Below are 15,513 nucleotides of genomic sequence, written 5' to 3' on the forward strand. Positions count from 1 at the left end.
GGCGCCTGTGCGCTAACGCGCGTTTTCCCCGTCTTTAAAGGGCGCGTGTGTGTCTGCCTGCGGGCGTGAGCCATGGCATGTGTGCTGGGGACCTTGGCGATAAGTGTTCTGGTGCTTCTGTGCGTGTTTCTGTATTCCGAGCGTGTCCTTGCGTCTTCCCGGGGTCTGCGGCCCAGCCCCGGTTCGGTTCATGCGACGTGTCCGAAGCGGGCCCGTGTGTGCGCGCCCGTGGGCCGTCCTGTGGGGGGAACGTGTGCCAGACGCGCGCGGGGTACCTGTGCCCGTCTAGCCAAGAGTGCCCCGTGTGCGCGAGCGGGCTTCCGGGACGCCGCGGTGCTGGGGGGCGGCCCTGCGAGGGGCGGGGGTCACCGGGACTGGCCGGCGCCGGCCCCGTGCGCGCGAAGGCGGGGGCGGGGGGCGGGGGCCGCGGGGGGGCGGCGGTACGAAAAGGGCGGCGCGCGCGGCGGCGGCGGCAGCTCGGCGGCGGCAGCGGAGAGCGCAGCGCGCAGCCCGGTGCAGCCCTGGCTTTCCCCTCGCCGCGCGCCCGCGCCCCCTTCCGCGTCCGCAACCAGAAGCCCAGCGCGGCGCCCGGAGCCGGACCCGCGCCCGCGCCGCTCCCGGGACCGCGACCCCGGCCGCCCCGCGATGACCGCGACCGCAGCCCTCCTGCCCGTCCTCTTGCTCCTGCTGGCCTTCGGCCGCAGTGCCCATGGTGAGCCCCCCGGCGGCCCGGCTCGCGCCCCCTCTGGGGAAGCCTGCGACGCCCCCCCCTCCGGCCGCCCGGTGCCCCGCGCGCCCCGTCCCGTGCGCCCCGACTCCCGCCCGTCCCGCCTAACCCTAACCCCGTGCTGCGCCTGCCTCGCCCGCCCTCCCCGCCACCGCCACCCTCGCATGCCAAGCGCGGCCCTGGGGTCCCCGGGGGCGGGGGAGGTGTGGGACCCCGGCCCCTTCCCGCCCCGCAGAAGTGGCGCACGCTGGGTGTCGATGCGCAGAGAGGAGGTATGCAGAAACGAGGTGACGCCGGGGAGCCCTCCGTGAACATGTTCTGGGGTGCAACTTTGGGGGGTCTCTGCGTGCGCGCTTGGGAGCAGGTCTGTGGAGACAGGGGGGGCGACCGTGCCGTGGTAGCCCCCCAGTTCCCAGCCAGGAGCCCAGCCCCAACCCCTGCTGCGTGGCGTTTGTCTAGGTGAGGGGCTGCGACACGTCTGTCTGTGGCGGCCATCTGTCTCTGACAGCGAAGAGAGTTGCCCCCTTCCCGCAGCCCCCCCCCCATCTGCACTGCACCCACCCGTGGTTTTAGGGGGGGGGCTGTCTGAAAAGCTGGAGAGTTCAGGTAAAGGCACACAGTAGGTGCCTATTACAGCGTCAGAATCTCTACGTAGTGGCCGAGTTGCAGTCAGCCCTGCAAAATCCGTGTTGGCCTTTTTCCCATGGAGGGTCGGGGTGGGGGGAATTGGGAGTTGGGTCTGGGTGCCTGGCTTCACTGGGATTAACCTTTAAAAAAATCCGGAGGCCCTACCTGCGCGCCCTCCAGGTGAACCTGTCTGGGCTCACCCAGAGGTGACGACGTCAGAATCTGCTCCCCCTTTGAGCTCACTTGGCAAAAAAAAGGGGAAAAACAGTCAGGGTTGGGCCCCCTGCCCAGGGGTCAGCTTCTTTCCCTGTCACTGTGTCCGCGTTCCTGCGTTTAGGATGTGACGTCTGTCATTTCTCTGAGGGAACTGAGGTGTCTGACCTGGTCCTAGGCAGTGTGTGGGGTCACTCCATGACCAGGAACGTGGCAGAGATTTTTCCCTGAGTGGGTTGAGCTGAAGTGCCTACTGTGTGCGAGGCCGGCAGGGCCACCGAGGGTCGTAGGCCGCCCCCTGGGAGGAGGTGGGCTGTCTGGGCTTTGTCGCGGCCTCTAGGGCCTTGTGGGGTGAATGGTGTAACCTTTCTTGTGCCTCAGGAGCTGAATGCCTCCCGGCCTGCCACCCCCAAAATGGATTCTGCGAGGATGACAATGTTTGCAGGTAATGGAGTGGCTCCCCAGAGGCAGCTAGTTGGGGGGCCAGGGGCAGGATTCTGGGGAGTCATGACGTCAGGCAGGAAAAATGGGGGTGGGGGTCTTGGCCCCCGGGCTGGGCTGCAGCAAACAGCTCCCTCGCCCGCCCCCGCAGGAAACCAGTGGGGGGAGTGAGGGGGAGAAGGGGGGGGAGGAGAGCGGGGGCAGGATGGCTGCCTCAGAGATGGGGTGACGCAGGAGCCTGTTGCAGGGTGAGACCACTGCAGGCCACTGCGGCAAAACGCAGCAGCGCTTCCTCGGCCTCTCAGGGACCCCTCTGCCTGCTCCCAGCTGATCTGTTGAAGCTTTTCCATTCAGGTGACTGGTGTTGGTTTCCTGAGAGCCACTGGCCTGGCACCGTGCAGAGACCCCCAAGGGCTTTTGGTTCCAGAGAAAGCCACCTGAGACCCTTGCCCCCCCCCGCCCCCACCCCTCACATGTCCCCATCTTTCTCCCTCAACCCCCGCAGGTGCCAGCCTGGCTGGCAGGGCCCCCTGTGTGACCAATGTGTGACCTTTCCTGGCTGCGTTAACGGACTCTGTGTGGAACCCTGGCAGTGCATTTGCAAGGACGGCTGGGATGGACACCTCTGTGACCTAGGTTGGCACCTGCCCTTGCCACCCCCCCACCCCCACCTCCGGGCCCCTGGTCCTCTGCCCCCAGCCGCTTCCTCCCAGTCCAGTGGCTGCCTCCCTTCCCCCTCTAGCCTCATCCTAACACTCAGAGCTCTGTCTAATGATCTGTTTATGCACATCCGTGGGTGCTGGGAGCCTCCTCACAGGTGGGGACTTCATTTTACTGCCCTCTGCACCAGAGAAGGCCCGTGGGGGCGGGAGGGGGGGCTACCAGTCGAATAAAGAGTCACCACGTAAGCACGTCCCGTGAAGCCGAGAGGGTGAGACCACAGACACTGTCCGGGGCCCTGCACCCAGAGGGGTAAGGACTTGGGGTCACAGAGCCAAGACCCCAAGAGATTCACAAGCAAGCACACAGACGTGGGGCGGGGTGCCCGGTGCCGAGCAGTGGGGGTGCAGAAGCTGCGTCAGGGCTGCTAGGACAGGATTGGGGGCTGAGCTGGAAGAGGCTGGGGGTGGGGGTTGGGAAAGGCCGAGCAGGGGCTCAAGTGCAGATGGGTGTTATCTGTTGATTTCATTAATTTGTGCAAGCTTTGTGCTCCATGACCCTGAGCAATTGAGAGCTGGCTGTCGCTGCATTTTCAGGCTGCAAAATGTTCATCCGAGCCCATTCTCATTTGGCAAAACCTGCCCTGGAGCCCAGGCAAACTCAGGTCCTCGAGAAAACTCGGGGCAGCGCAGGCAGCTGCCGCAGGGCCTTGGTCCCTCGGTCCCCAGGGGCAGCAAAGGCAGTGGTAGCAGTAGGGAAACTGAGGCTCGGGGCAGCGAAGGGGTCTGCTCGGGACATCCAGGAAGTCAGGAGAACAGCCTGCTACCAAAGCCCCCCTTTGGCCCCGGAAATGGGTTAATTCTCATCCGAGGCTGTTCCTAACACCCTCCTTTAAGAAAAAAACGTAAAAGCGTGTTGTGTCCCCCCGCCCCAGTGCTTTCAGAATCCTCCCACCACATGGTCTCAGAGCTTTAAAGTCCCCCCCCTCCCGCCCCGAGTATGGCGCATGATTTTCTCCACCGCTGACTCATGCTCTGCGCAACAGAGCACCCGCTCGGCACCCCCAAAGTACCTCTGAGCTGTTTTGGTGACCCCAAGGGTCCCAGAGAAGCCACTGTTCCGGATCAAGGCTTTTAGCCTGGAGCCCACCCTTTTTGGTATCAAAGCCCAGGACGCCCCCATGTCCTGTGGGGGAGTCCCTGCCCCACTGGGTCCAGAGGAAGCAGCCCCCCTGGGGAACTGCCGGCCCTCATCCCTTTTCACCCGCCTAGGAGGCTGTCACCGCTACAGCTGCTGCCCCCGGCAGGCAGGCAGGCAGAGACCCCCAGCGGCTTTCTCCTGGTGGCGGCTGAATCCACCTGACTTTGGGGCTGGGGGCTGGGGCGCGGGGTGGGGGGAGGAGGTGGGCTGTTCCTCGGCCCTCGAGGCTTTGATGCTGCGGGAGAGGCTAGGGTGGTCGCCAGCTCTTTGGCTTCAATTTAAGATTCCCAGTGACAGCAGAGCCCCGAGCAGGGACTTAGGAGCTGGCGGCGGCGGCGGCTGTGTGCTCACGCCCGGCGCCTTCCGCACTCCGTCCGATAAATCCTCTTTATGTTTCCTTGCACCAAGCCGGGCTCCCGGGCTCCCGAGGAGCACCTCGTGCGCTCGGGCCAGGCCGTCAGCAGGGCGTTCAGCCTCTTTCCCCGAGAGATGGAGAGATCGATTGCCCTGCGCGAGGAAGAGAGGGGGCGACGTCGGCACGTGTGTGGCCTCAGCACAGGGACCCCCGCCCAGGCTGCCTTCACGTGCCGCGTCCGGGGCTGGCCCTGACCCTCTGTTTGGCCGACGATGCGGCAGGCAGCTTGAGGGTTAGACAACCAAAGCTGGTGGAAGGGCTCTCAGAGATGCAGCAGGAAGAGTCGCTCCTTTTCTAAGTGGGGAAAGTGAGGCATGGAGCGAGGAGGAGCTGGCCAGGGGCACGGGAGGGGCCTCTCCTCGGCCGGGCCTGGGGGCCGGGCTCTCCACCGGCCGAGAGCCCCTGACCCAAGCCCCTTTGTTCAGCTCGTCCCTGCCTTCGCTGAGCCCCGAATAATGAAGTGTGCGTGATGGGAGGTGTAAAAAGGCAGTGGAAATATACCAGTGTTCATGGAAACCCTTGCTGACAGGCGAGCACTCAATAGTTCTCATTTCGCTGCCTTCAAAAGATGCAGCCTTTTTATCCCGGACCCCCTTCGTTCAGAACCTGAGAGCAGCGAGACCCCCGGGAGGTGGAGGCAATGCTAGGGCTAAATCAGATTTCTTGATTCCTGATGGGGGGCTTTGCATCTCGTTCCCCCTCCTGCCCCTCTTTGATGGAAAATTATGAAGGGCGGCTGATGCTTCTAGCAGTTGGGCTGTACTGGTCCCCGCAGCGGCAGGGACCCCCCACTCCAAACAGGAGAAACTTGTCTGGAGGCGGCGGCGGTGAGGGAATCTCAGCTCTGCGCAGTTTTTGGCGGGGGAGGGAAGGGGTGTGATACTGCTGGACCGAAGGGCTGACCTGGTGCCAGGGAAAGGGTACAGCCGTCCTGAGTTAAATATTTGTGAGGGGCCGTGACTTTCTGTGACCCTGATTCAGCCCCCAGGGCTGGTTCCTCCTGTCAGGGTTCCCGGGGAGGGTGCCGCGCCCTCTCACGCAGACCCCGTGGGTGACCCTTGGCAGTGGCTACAAGCAGAAAGGTCTGGGCAGCTCACATGGGAGCCCCCAGCTCCGCTGGATGGAGGGGGTCTCTCCTCCTCCCCCACCCCACACACCCCCCCCCCCGCACCCCGGAAGCTCTCCTTCCAGCCTCTGTGCCCCTCTCATCTCCCTGGTCTTCTCCCTCCACCCCAGACATCCGGGCTTGCACCTCGAACCCCTGCGCCAACAATGGAACCTGCGCGAACCTCGATAATGGCCAGTATGAGTGCTCCTGCCCCCCAGGCTTCTCGGGGAAGGACTGTCAGAAGAAGGACGGGCCCTGCGTGATGAATGGGTAAGTGTTCTCTCCAGGGCTGTGTGTGATCTGAGAGCTGCTGCTTCTGATTCCTGTTTCACACCCCGTAAAGACCCTTTCAGCCCAACCCAGTCGGACCTGTCGCCTGACAAAAGACCAAGGCAATGCTCACCCTGCTCCCCGTGGGGGGCCGCCCCACCAGGGTATTTATAAGGGAGCGTGTCATTTCCATAATTTTTTTCCAACAATCCTGAAGGCGATTTCATATTCCCCTGACGTTCCCAAGTCCCGAAGTGTGTGAATGACAGTAGATTGGGACTGTGAACCGGAGCTGGGAGCTGCCTCATTTTCTAAAGGCGACATAACAAGAGATCAGAGTTAGGCAGCGCCCGAGGCGGTGTGTGAAACCCACTTACCATATTTCAGGGGCGGGTTTGGGGGACCCTGCGGGCTCTGCGAGATCGGCTTTTCTGGGTTGTCTTAGGAGGTGGGGAGAGGGGGCTGCGGCCAGCGGCGGGGCGGGGCCCAGCCCTCAACTCCCCTTGCTGGGGGCCAGGGGCTCTGGGACTCTGGCGAGTGGGCTCAGTGGATGGAATAGCACTGGCCTTTCTGGTGCCTCTGAGCTGGCTTCCCAGCAGCTCAGCCATTTCCGGCCCTTATCTACGCAGCTGCACTGACCGGTCCTTCCCCCCCCCCCCACCTCCGCCCCCCACCATGGGGCTCAAGTGGGGGCTGGGAGAACTCTCCAGAGAGGCAAGGATTCAAAGTGGAGCTCCAGTCCTGGGCCAGGACCTGGGGGTGGGGGCGCCCCCTGTCCCACAAGGAGACAGAAGCTTGAACGCATGCCAGGAGGGGTGGAGGAGAGCCCCAGCGCCGCACAGGCCGGGAACCGGCTTTCTTGCAGCATCTCAAGATCGGTGCTGGGGAGGGGTGGGCGTCGAATTCCATTTCTGCTTCCTAGCGGGAAGGGGCGATGCAGAGCCAGAGCTTTAAGATATTTGGCTCTTCTCTCTAACAGACTTGAACCAGTCTGTCAAAATAGAGCCCTAGGTTCTTGAAATTCCTTCAGAGCCAGGTTCCTGGGCCGCCCTCATCCCGAAGCAGCAATGCTGATTTCTTGCGCTTGGAGCCCCTTCCTTCCCTGGAGTTTCGGCATTTATCAGATGACAAAGGGTCTGCTCGTTTAAAAGCACTTATATTAAATGCTCCGTGTGCTCCGCTTTGAGCAAACGGCTCGGGTCTGCAAAAAAAAAGCTGCACTTGGGTGAATGGGCCACTATTAAACAGCCGGGCACTGACGCCGCTCCACACAGACAGAGCGCGTATTTCTCTCACTCTGAGAGTCCCCAAGGGTTTCCCGTACAATAGCCGGCAGGCTCACTCCTCTGAAAATAAAAATAATAAGCAGGGGTTGGGGGGTTGGCAGTGGGAGAGAGTGAGCGATGCCCGGTGGGGCTCCTGCCTCAGCAGCCCTGGGGGTGGAGCTCAGCGGAGGGGCTGCTGCAGCCCCCCCCCCCAGCCCCTGCGGGTCACTAACTGTGCCTGTCTCAGCCTCATTCTCCCTACCTGTCACCTGTCCAGTGTCTAAACGTCAGACCTCTGGTTGGAGAGATGACCTAAGAGGTGGGAGAGGAGGTGGGCGACCCCAGCCGGGGAGGGCAGGTGTGGTCCAGCTTGGTGGCGTGACGGGGGCCTCACCCCATGCGGCGGGGGGGCCTCCTGCCTCTGACAGCCCAGGAGCCTCTGGCGGGCAGGGGTCATGGTGCCCCGGGCCCCCCCGGCTGGCCCTCACTCACTTGCCTCGCGTGTTCTGAGCAGAGCTGCCGTTTGGCCAGGCCCCCACCACCACCAACCCACCCAGCACTGCTGTCCTCGCCCAGCCCCCGAGGGCCCTTTACCGTGTCCCTGTTGTGTTGCAGCTCCCCCTGCCAGCACGGAGGCAGCTGCGTGGATGATGAGGGTCGGGCCTCCCATGCCTCCTGCCTGTGCCCCCCTGGCTTTTCGGGCAATTTCTGCGAGCTCATGACCAACAGCTGCATCCCCAACCCGTGCGAGAACCAGGGCATCTGCACCGACATCGGGGGCGACTTCCGCTGCCGCTGCCCTGCCGGCTTCATGGACAAGACCTGCAGCCGCCCGGTGTCCACCTGCGCCAACGAGCCGTGCCTGAATGGGGGCACCTGCCTGCAGCACTCCCAGGTGAGGTTCGAGTGTCTGTGCAAGCCCAAGTTCACGGGCCCCCTGTGCGGCCGGAAGCGCGCGGCGGGCCCCCAGCAGGTCACCCGTCTGCCCAGCAGTTACGGGCTGACCTACCGCCTGACCCCGGGGGTGCATGAGCTGCCGGTGCCGCAGCCCGAGCACCGTATCCTGAAGGTATCCATGAAGGAGCTCACCAAGAGCACTCCGCTCCTCTCCGAGGGTCAGGCCATCTGCTTTACCATCCTGGGCGTGCTCACCTCCCTGGTGGTGCTGGGCACCCTGGGCATCGTCTTCCTCAACAAGTGCGAGGCCTGGGTGTCCAACCTCCGCTACAACCACATGCTGCGCAAGAAGAAGAACCTGCTGCTGCAGTACAACAGCGGGGAGGACCTGGCTGTGAACATCATCTTCCCCGAGAAGATCGACATGGCCACCCTCCCCCGCGAGGCTGGGGACGAGGAGATCTAAGCAGCGCCCCCTCCCCACCCCCCCACCCCCCTCCCCCGCCCCCGCCCCTCGGGGTCTCGCAGAGCTCACGCCTTGCGGTCCGTTCTGATCTTTGTGGTGGCTGTTGTGCGCCTTTGTGTCCAACCTGGTGCCCGCTCTGCTTTGCCTGTCTTGCCCTCGTGTTGCCGTGTGACAAATGCCAGGCCAGAGCCCACCCCCCTCTTCCCTCCTCCTCATGCATGATAAAGAATAATAATAAGAAGTTCCTCTTGAAACACCTAAAAGAGATAAGTATGTTCTTCTAAACTCCAAGCAACTTAAATCTAAAAAAAAAATCAAAAAGACCAAAAAAAAACATGGCAACGAACCAGGGCTCTGTGCCGACGTCCCTCCCCGTCGAGGGGTCTCGGCCACAGGGTCCTTGTGAAACCGTGATGCGTGCCGTGCATGACCGACCACTGTGCAAAGGGCTGAAATCTCTTTCGTTCGTTAATTCTCTCACGCGCCACCTCCGACTCGCACGCACATCAACACCGCAAACCTGTAGTCTTTGCAACTGAGCTGAGGTTTTGCAGAGTGCAGCGGCCGTGGGTCAGGCAGAGAGCGCCCCGGGTTGGCTTCTGCGGGGCGGGGACCTTGTCCCTGCCCTGCCACTCGCTGTGTGAACCTTGGCGAGTTCCCTTTCCCACCCCGGGCCACCTTTCAGCCCCTCTCCAAAGGCGGGGCCTGAACCTGCGATCACCAGGGTTCTCTCTTGCTTGGCAAGAATTAGGAACGAGGGGGTAGGGAACCGAAACGTGTTCCGACCCTAAAAATTAGGATCTGATGAAGACTCGGTCTCATCCTGGGATCCAAAGGTTTTGGCCTATCCTGGATGCACACTTGATGTACAGAAATCGATTCGAACTGCATTTCTCCACGTGGGGGGCCTCCCGGCCCACTTCCCGTCTGGAAACAACTGCCCCCTGTGAGGCATGATGTGCAGTCCGGGGCTGCCAACTTAAGCAGCCCCCCCTCCCCCCGCCCCACTGCCTACCCCCCCTTCAGCCCCCAAACCCCAGCCATGTGCCTGCCTCCCCCTAGAGCTTAGAAAAGCCGTCCCCCGGCTTTTCAATGCACCTTGAACCGCAAGTGCCCCTGGCGAATCTGAGCAGCAACACAGCCCTCACCAAGGTTTTCACAGGGTTAAGTGGAAATGGTGGCTCGTGGGGCATTTTCTAGTTCTGTGGCCATTGTGGTACCAGATCTGGCCTACACAGCTTGGGTTTCATTTGTGTTGCTGAGTTAATAACCCTCAGATCCCCAAACAGCTAGCCGGCTTCTGAATGATCATTTTTGACTTTTGTAAGAAAAAAAGAGCATCTATCTTTTTTGCAGAGAAAAAAATATATATGTAAATATAGAAGGAATTGGGACAGAGCTCTGTTTGGCATTCCGGCTCTTTGCGTCGGGCAGCTAAACAGCCCTTGGGTACCAGTTAGAAATATTTTGCCTCTTAAACGATTTAGATAGGAATCTATATTCTTAGCTTTATTGAGTATTACCTGCCGTGTTTACCTTGCTCCAAGTGCTTTCTAAGCCATCATATCATCTCCGCCACTCAGATCACCCCCCACACACCACCATGCGTCACCGTCATCACAGGGCCATCGACCTCATCACCGTCAGCCACCGGTTTACCGCCCCAGGTCCCTTGTCATCCTGAGTCACAGCCCGACCCTCATCTCCCCGAGGTGCCCCCTGGTCTCACCCAAGCCATGGTCCCCGTCACTCCAGGCCCATTTTCATCCCCAGTCCAAGCTCTCCCTCCACCCTTAGCACCTGCACCCCACAGACCCGTCCCCCTCCCTGCCCCAGCCCCCCAATCTTTACCCTTTTAGCTCCCCCTCTCCACCCTCCCCCCGCCCCAGCTCACCCTCAATTCCCACCCCCGGGTCCAATCGCTGCCCCCTCACCCTGCCTCTCCCCAGCCCCCACTCTGACTCCCCCAGCCCCCGTCTCTGATAACCCTCACCCCAGGTCCCTGTCCCTCCCCCTCGAGTCATCGACGTCACCATCTCATCTCATTTTGAGTTCGTTTTACGAAACAAAAAATTTTAAAAAGACAAAAAAAATGAACTGTTGGCATGGTCGGGCGGGCGTCTGGCACCCCGCTCGACCCCTCTCGCGTGAGGCCTTGATCGAGTTCTGCTAACGGTTCTGATCCTCAGTTTCCCCCTGATGCAAAAATCCTAAGATTGGACGCAATGATCAAATTCGCTACCCGGCTTTCTTGAGCTCCGCGCTGTGGAGATCAGCCGTGTCCCCGATGACAAAGAATAAATCCCACCGTCTACTGATCCTTGACCAACTCCTCATCGGCTCATCCGCTCATCCTCCATTCATTCAATCAGGAAGCATCTCCATGCACCTGCTGCGTGCAAGGCGGTGCGCAGGGAGCTGAGAACACGCAGGATGGGGGGCGTCTGGGAGGGGCACAGCGACACCAGTGCCCCCAGGGAGCCTAGCCAGTGCAGGTAAAATAACGTGGGAGCGGTGTCCTGAACAGACGCCGCCCTTCCAGCCTGGCCATCTCACTTGCCCACGTGACAAATTCTCTCTTACCAGCACTCGATGAGGCCCCCGCACCCAAATTCCACAGCGCCTACCCGCACACATCCTGCACGATCAGAACAGGGTCAGCAGCCTCGCCACGGTCTTCACGTCATGCAGAAATGGTCCATTCCATCCTCGATGGGGTCACCAGATTCTGCTGGGAGTGTTAGGATCCCTGACTGCCCATCCACACCCAGGTGTGTTTGGAGTAGTGTGTAGTTTACGATCAAAACGGAGAAGCTCAAAGACAGCCATCAGAGGCATGCCCACCAATTCGGTCCCCAAACTGAGAGAGGAGCAGGCGTGATGATCTTGTAACCCCCAAATTTCAAACATGTCAATGATGAGCTCTTCTTGGCTTTTCCGTCTTTGCAACCAGTCATGCAAAAAAAATTTTGTTTATTGAACAAATAAACAAAAACTAAGGGCTACCTGATACGCGCGTTTCTTTGCTTTCTTGTGCGCCGGGCTACACGTGTGTCCCTTGCCCCAGGGGGGGTCTTTGACCCGGGCAAGAGGGGTCCGGGGCCCAGGCTTTGGAGGGCCCTGCCCTGGCCCCATCCAGCCCTTCCCCAGTGGCAGTGGCAGAGGCCCCAGCCCACCCAGGCCCCACTCTGGCACTTGGAGCTCGGGGATTCCCTGCCCCTGGGTCCCACCTCCAGGGCCTGTGTGGGCCTCTTCCCTCCGTGGGAGGTGTGGAGGGAGCTGGGGGGAAGGGGGTGGCAGGGGAGGGGCTCAACACGAATGGCCCCCAGGCCGCTTCAAGCAGAGCCCAGGGCCAGCGCTCCCCACGCCCCAGATTCCAGCCCAGCACCCCAGGGGTTCTGGGAATTCTCCGCTGACAATGGGTCTTCCCGGACTTTGGGAAAGTGGCATCGCCCAGGTGAGGAGCACAGCAGAGTTTGTTCGATACTCACTCAGGGGGACTTGGAGCCTTTCAAACGCGGGTACATCTGTGCGCCTGACTTGAGCCCTGCCCTTGACCGGAGGGACCTCCTCTCTTCTCGTCCCCGACCCCAGGCCACGAGCACATACACTCAGCTCAGTAAAACCACCCACGGAGTGTCCACCCTAGAGGGGTCCGCCCGAGCCCCCATTGAGTGCAAAGGAGCCTTGGTCAAGTCCTCACCCCGGCAGCCCAGTGGGCAGCTCTGGGCTCTGGTCTCTTTCCACGTTCTCTCTTGGGCTCTCCTCCGCCACATCACTGCCGCCGCCCACCCAGCTGCCCCTGAGAGTCCTGCCCCCTCCGCCCCACCTCTTCCCTCCCTGCTGCTCTCGTGTCCCGCCTGGCCCACCACCCCCACTCAGCCGGGAAGGGGGCGGTGGGCATCTTATCAACACTGGAACACACCAGAAGGACAGCCAGGGTGATACAACCTCAGAGACAAGAGCTATTAAAAAGAAAACTGGAGTTCCCGTCGTGGCTCAGTGGTTAACGAATCCGACTAGGAACCATGAGCTTGCGGGTTCGGTCCCTGGCCTCGCTCAGTGGGTTAAGGATCCGGTGTTGCTGTGGGCTGTGGTATAGGTTGCAGACACGGCTCGGATCCCACGTTGCTGTGGCTCTGGCGTAGGCCGGTGGCTGCAGCTCCGATTGGACCCCTAGCCTGGGAACCTCCATATGCCGCGGAAGCAGCTCAAGAAAAGGCAAAAAAGGACCAAAAAAAGGAAAAGAAAAAGGAAACGAAGATGACAGTGTTGAGGTTATCAATGTAGAAACTTCTGTGAAGGGATTTTTCTAAGACAATAGTAATTATCACAGTTCCTCCACGCGGCCGATAGGAATAGCGCTGGGAAAAGAGCCCAAAGTGGGCCAGCTGTGTTACCTGACTTGGGGCCTAGGACATTTGACCCTCTGATGGACCAGGGGAGGCCCTGGCGAGTGACAGTCCCAAAGCCAAAGCGAGGGGCCACATCGGAGCTGTAGCCTCGGGCCTACACCACAGCCACAGCAACAGGATCTGAGCCTCGTCTTTGACCTACGCCACAGCTCAGGGCAACGCCGGATCCTTAACCCCCTCAGCGAGGCCAGGGATCGAACCTGTGTCCTCGTGCATACTAGTCAGATTTGTTTTTGCTGAGCCACAAGGGGAATGCCCCGATTCTTTATTCAAAGCCAGGAGGCCCCAGTGCTAAAACCTGACAATGGAAGGAGAGGAAAGTCACGTCCTTACTCCCGAAACAGTGGAACAAAATCCTCAATACAACACGCAGTTGAAACAGGCAAAGGTTTTTTTACAAAGTCATGATCAAATTGAGCATTTTCTGGGAAAGCAGGTGGAATTTAGTTTTAATCAAAGTCTTCCCACGGCGGAGGGCAGCCACCGTGGCGGAACCTGGAGTGGCTGTTGGCCCGCCCTGGGGTCAGGCAGGTGACCTGAGAGAAGAAACCGGGCCGCCTTCCGGATCCATGCCCCTCCCACGGGGCACAGGGGCAGATGGGCTGGGCCAGCAGGGGTGCAGGGAGGCTGCAAAGGGGTCCCTGGTCTCAAAAACTGGGGCGACGGGGTGGTAGGAAGGCACCAGGCTGCTGTGGTGTGTGCGGTGTGGGCTCAGCACTGAGGTGCCCCGGCCCTGAGGGCCCAGGGATGGGGTGTGTCCGGAGGTGGGGTGCGCTGGGGTGAGGGCAGGGGCCGTGCTCGGCGGGGACTGTTGCCACGAGGGGCCTTTGCTCGGGGAGGAAGAATGAAAATACCTCGTGAATTCCACGTCGGGGAAGAGACAGGACCCACAGGTGGAGGGAGCCGATGGGGGAGGCTTCCCGAAGGTGAGGGGACGAGGGGACGAGGGGACGGTGGGCCCCGAGGGCCTGGGCCAGGCTCCCGGTGCTGAGCGAGCAGCCTGGGCAGCTTCAGGGTGTCACTAAGCCAACTGCAGATGATAACACACGAAAACATCTCTGGCCCTGCAGCTTTCTTCTCATTAGGGACTCTCTCCCCCGCTGAAGAAGAAGGCATTCGCTCTGCTTATCACCCACCCAAGAACCTCCGTATCCCCCGGAGGAAGAGGGAGGGGACACCCAGCCCGGGCCCCCAGCTTGGGGTGGAAACTCCAGCCGACCCTGAACTGCTCAGGGTTCTATCCGGCTGATAATCGGCTTTGGCTGCAGAGACCCTGCTGCCCGTGACCACGGCAAAGATGTAAGCATGGGGGCGGACCAAACTTCCACCCCCAAAAGAAGCCAAAAGAAAAAAAAAAGATACAGTTCAGTAGATGCCAGAGGGAGAAATACATCTGTGATTTTTTAAAAAAACCTTCTAAGCAAACTGGGAAAAAGCACATCTCTCCTTAATATCATCAAGGAGTTCACTCTCAAACAATGCTCAGTAACCTTCGGATCAATAAAACCCCAGGGTGTATAAGACCATGTTTTATGCAGCAGGAAAGCGCGCTGGCTTTAGAGTCTGAGGGGCCTGGCTTTGCACTTGGCTCTGTCCCTCAGGCCACCTACTATCTCCGGGTCTACTTCCTCATCTGCAGAAGGAGCAGTGTCTTAGCTCCAGCAACCAGAACAAAATACCACAAATACCATAGACCCCGTGCTTTAAACAACAGATATTCATCGTTTATTTCTCACGGTTCTGGGCTGGGAAGTGGCGACTAGGGTGTCAGCAGGACAGGGTCTGGTGAAGGCTTGCAGATGTGGCCATGTCCTCGCTGGAGCTTCCCAGGGTGGAGAGAGACAAGGCAAGACAGTGCGAGAGCCGACTCTGGTGTCTTCTTCTAAGGCCACTAATCCCTTCATGAGAACCCTCATGACTTAATTCCTTACCTCCCAAAGGTCCCAATTCCACATACCCTTATCCTGGGGACGGGGGGGGCGTGGGCAGAGCATCAGTCTAAGAATTTATGGGGGAAGGGGACACAGTTCAGTCCATGGCAAGTGGGGAGGAAGAAGTGCCACTATTATTCTAGAACATGTAGCCAATGTAATAAAACAAGAAAAACTAAAACACAGGCGTTCCCGTCATGGCTCAGCAGAAACGAATCTGACTAGCATCCATGAGGACGCAGGTTCAATCCCTGGCCTCGCTCCTTGGGTTAAAGATCTGGCATTGCTCTGGCTGTGGTGGAGGCTGGCGGCTACAGCTCTGATGTAACCCCTAGCCTGGGAACCTCCATCTGCCACGGATGCCTAAAAAAAGACAAAAAAGAAAAAAGAAAAAGTGAAACCCAGAAAGATGGTGAAAAGCTTACTAAAGATAACATCACTGTTGGAGTTCTCTTATGTGAAAGTGGGTTAAGGATCCAGGGTTGTCCCTGCAGCGGCTTGGGTCACTGCTGTGGCTCGGGTTTGATCCATGGCCAGGGAATTTCCACGTGCCAAAGGCTCATCAAAAAAAAAAAAAAAAAGGGTGATATCGTAGCCTAGCACAAAAACCCAGGAGCATGACCTGAAGATAACATGAGAAGTTAACAAGAGAGCACACACGCTCCATACCTATAAAAGCATACACTCCGATAACATCCTGTTAAAAATGTGCAGCGGTCAGAGGAGTTAAGTCCAATGTTATAAACATATCAGTTCTCCCCACAATTAATTTATAACTTTAATGCTTCAGGAGGCCCCTGGTGGTCTAGTGGTTCTGATTCGTCCCCTCCACCACTGAGGCCCAGGTTCAGTCCTTGATCAGGGAACTGAGACCCCAC

The 15,513-nt window shown here is 59.7% G+C and overlaps 1 protein-coding gene across 4 annotated transcripts; it reads left to right on the forward strand.

Moving 5' to 3' along the window:
• Positions 1-472: 472 nt before the first annotated feature.
• DLK1 (delta like non-canonical Notch ligand 1) lies at positions 473-11,299 on the forward strand. Of its 4 annotated transcripts, none has more exon segments than NM_001048187.2 (6): positions 473-712; positions 1,949-2,012; positions 2,514-2,644; positions 5,520-5,661; positions 7,542-7,821; positions 7,975-11,299. In NM_001048187.2, coding segments are annotated over 6 exon segments (999 nt in total). In that variant the 5' UTR covers positions 473-645; the 3' UTR covers positions 8,290-11,299.
• The last annotated feature ends 4,214 nt before the right edge of the window (positions 11,300-15,513 follow it).

This window comes from Sus scrofa, chromosome 7 (genome assembly GCF_054392235.1).
Source record: "Sus scrofa isolate SSC_HxYL_T2T_F1_AM1 chromosome 7, Sscrofa_HxYL_maternal_Yorkshire_Landrace_v2.0, whole genome shotgun sequence".
Classification (NCBI taxonomy): Eukaryota; Metazoa; Chordata; class Mammalia; order Artiodactyla; family Suidae; genus Sus; species Sus scrofa.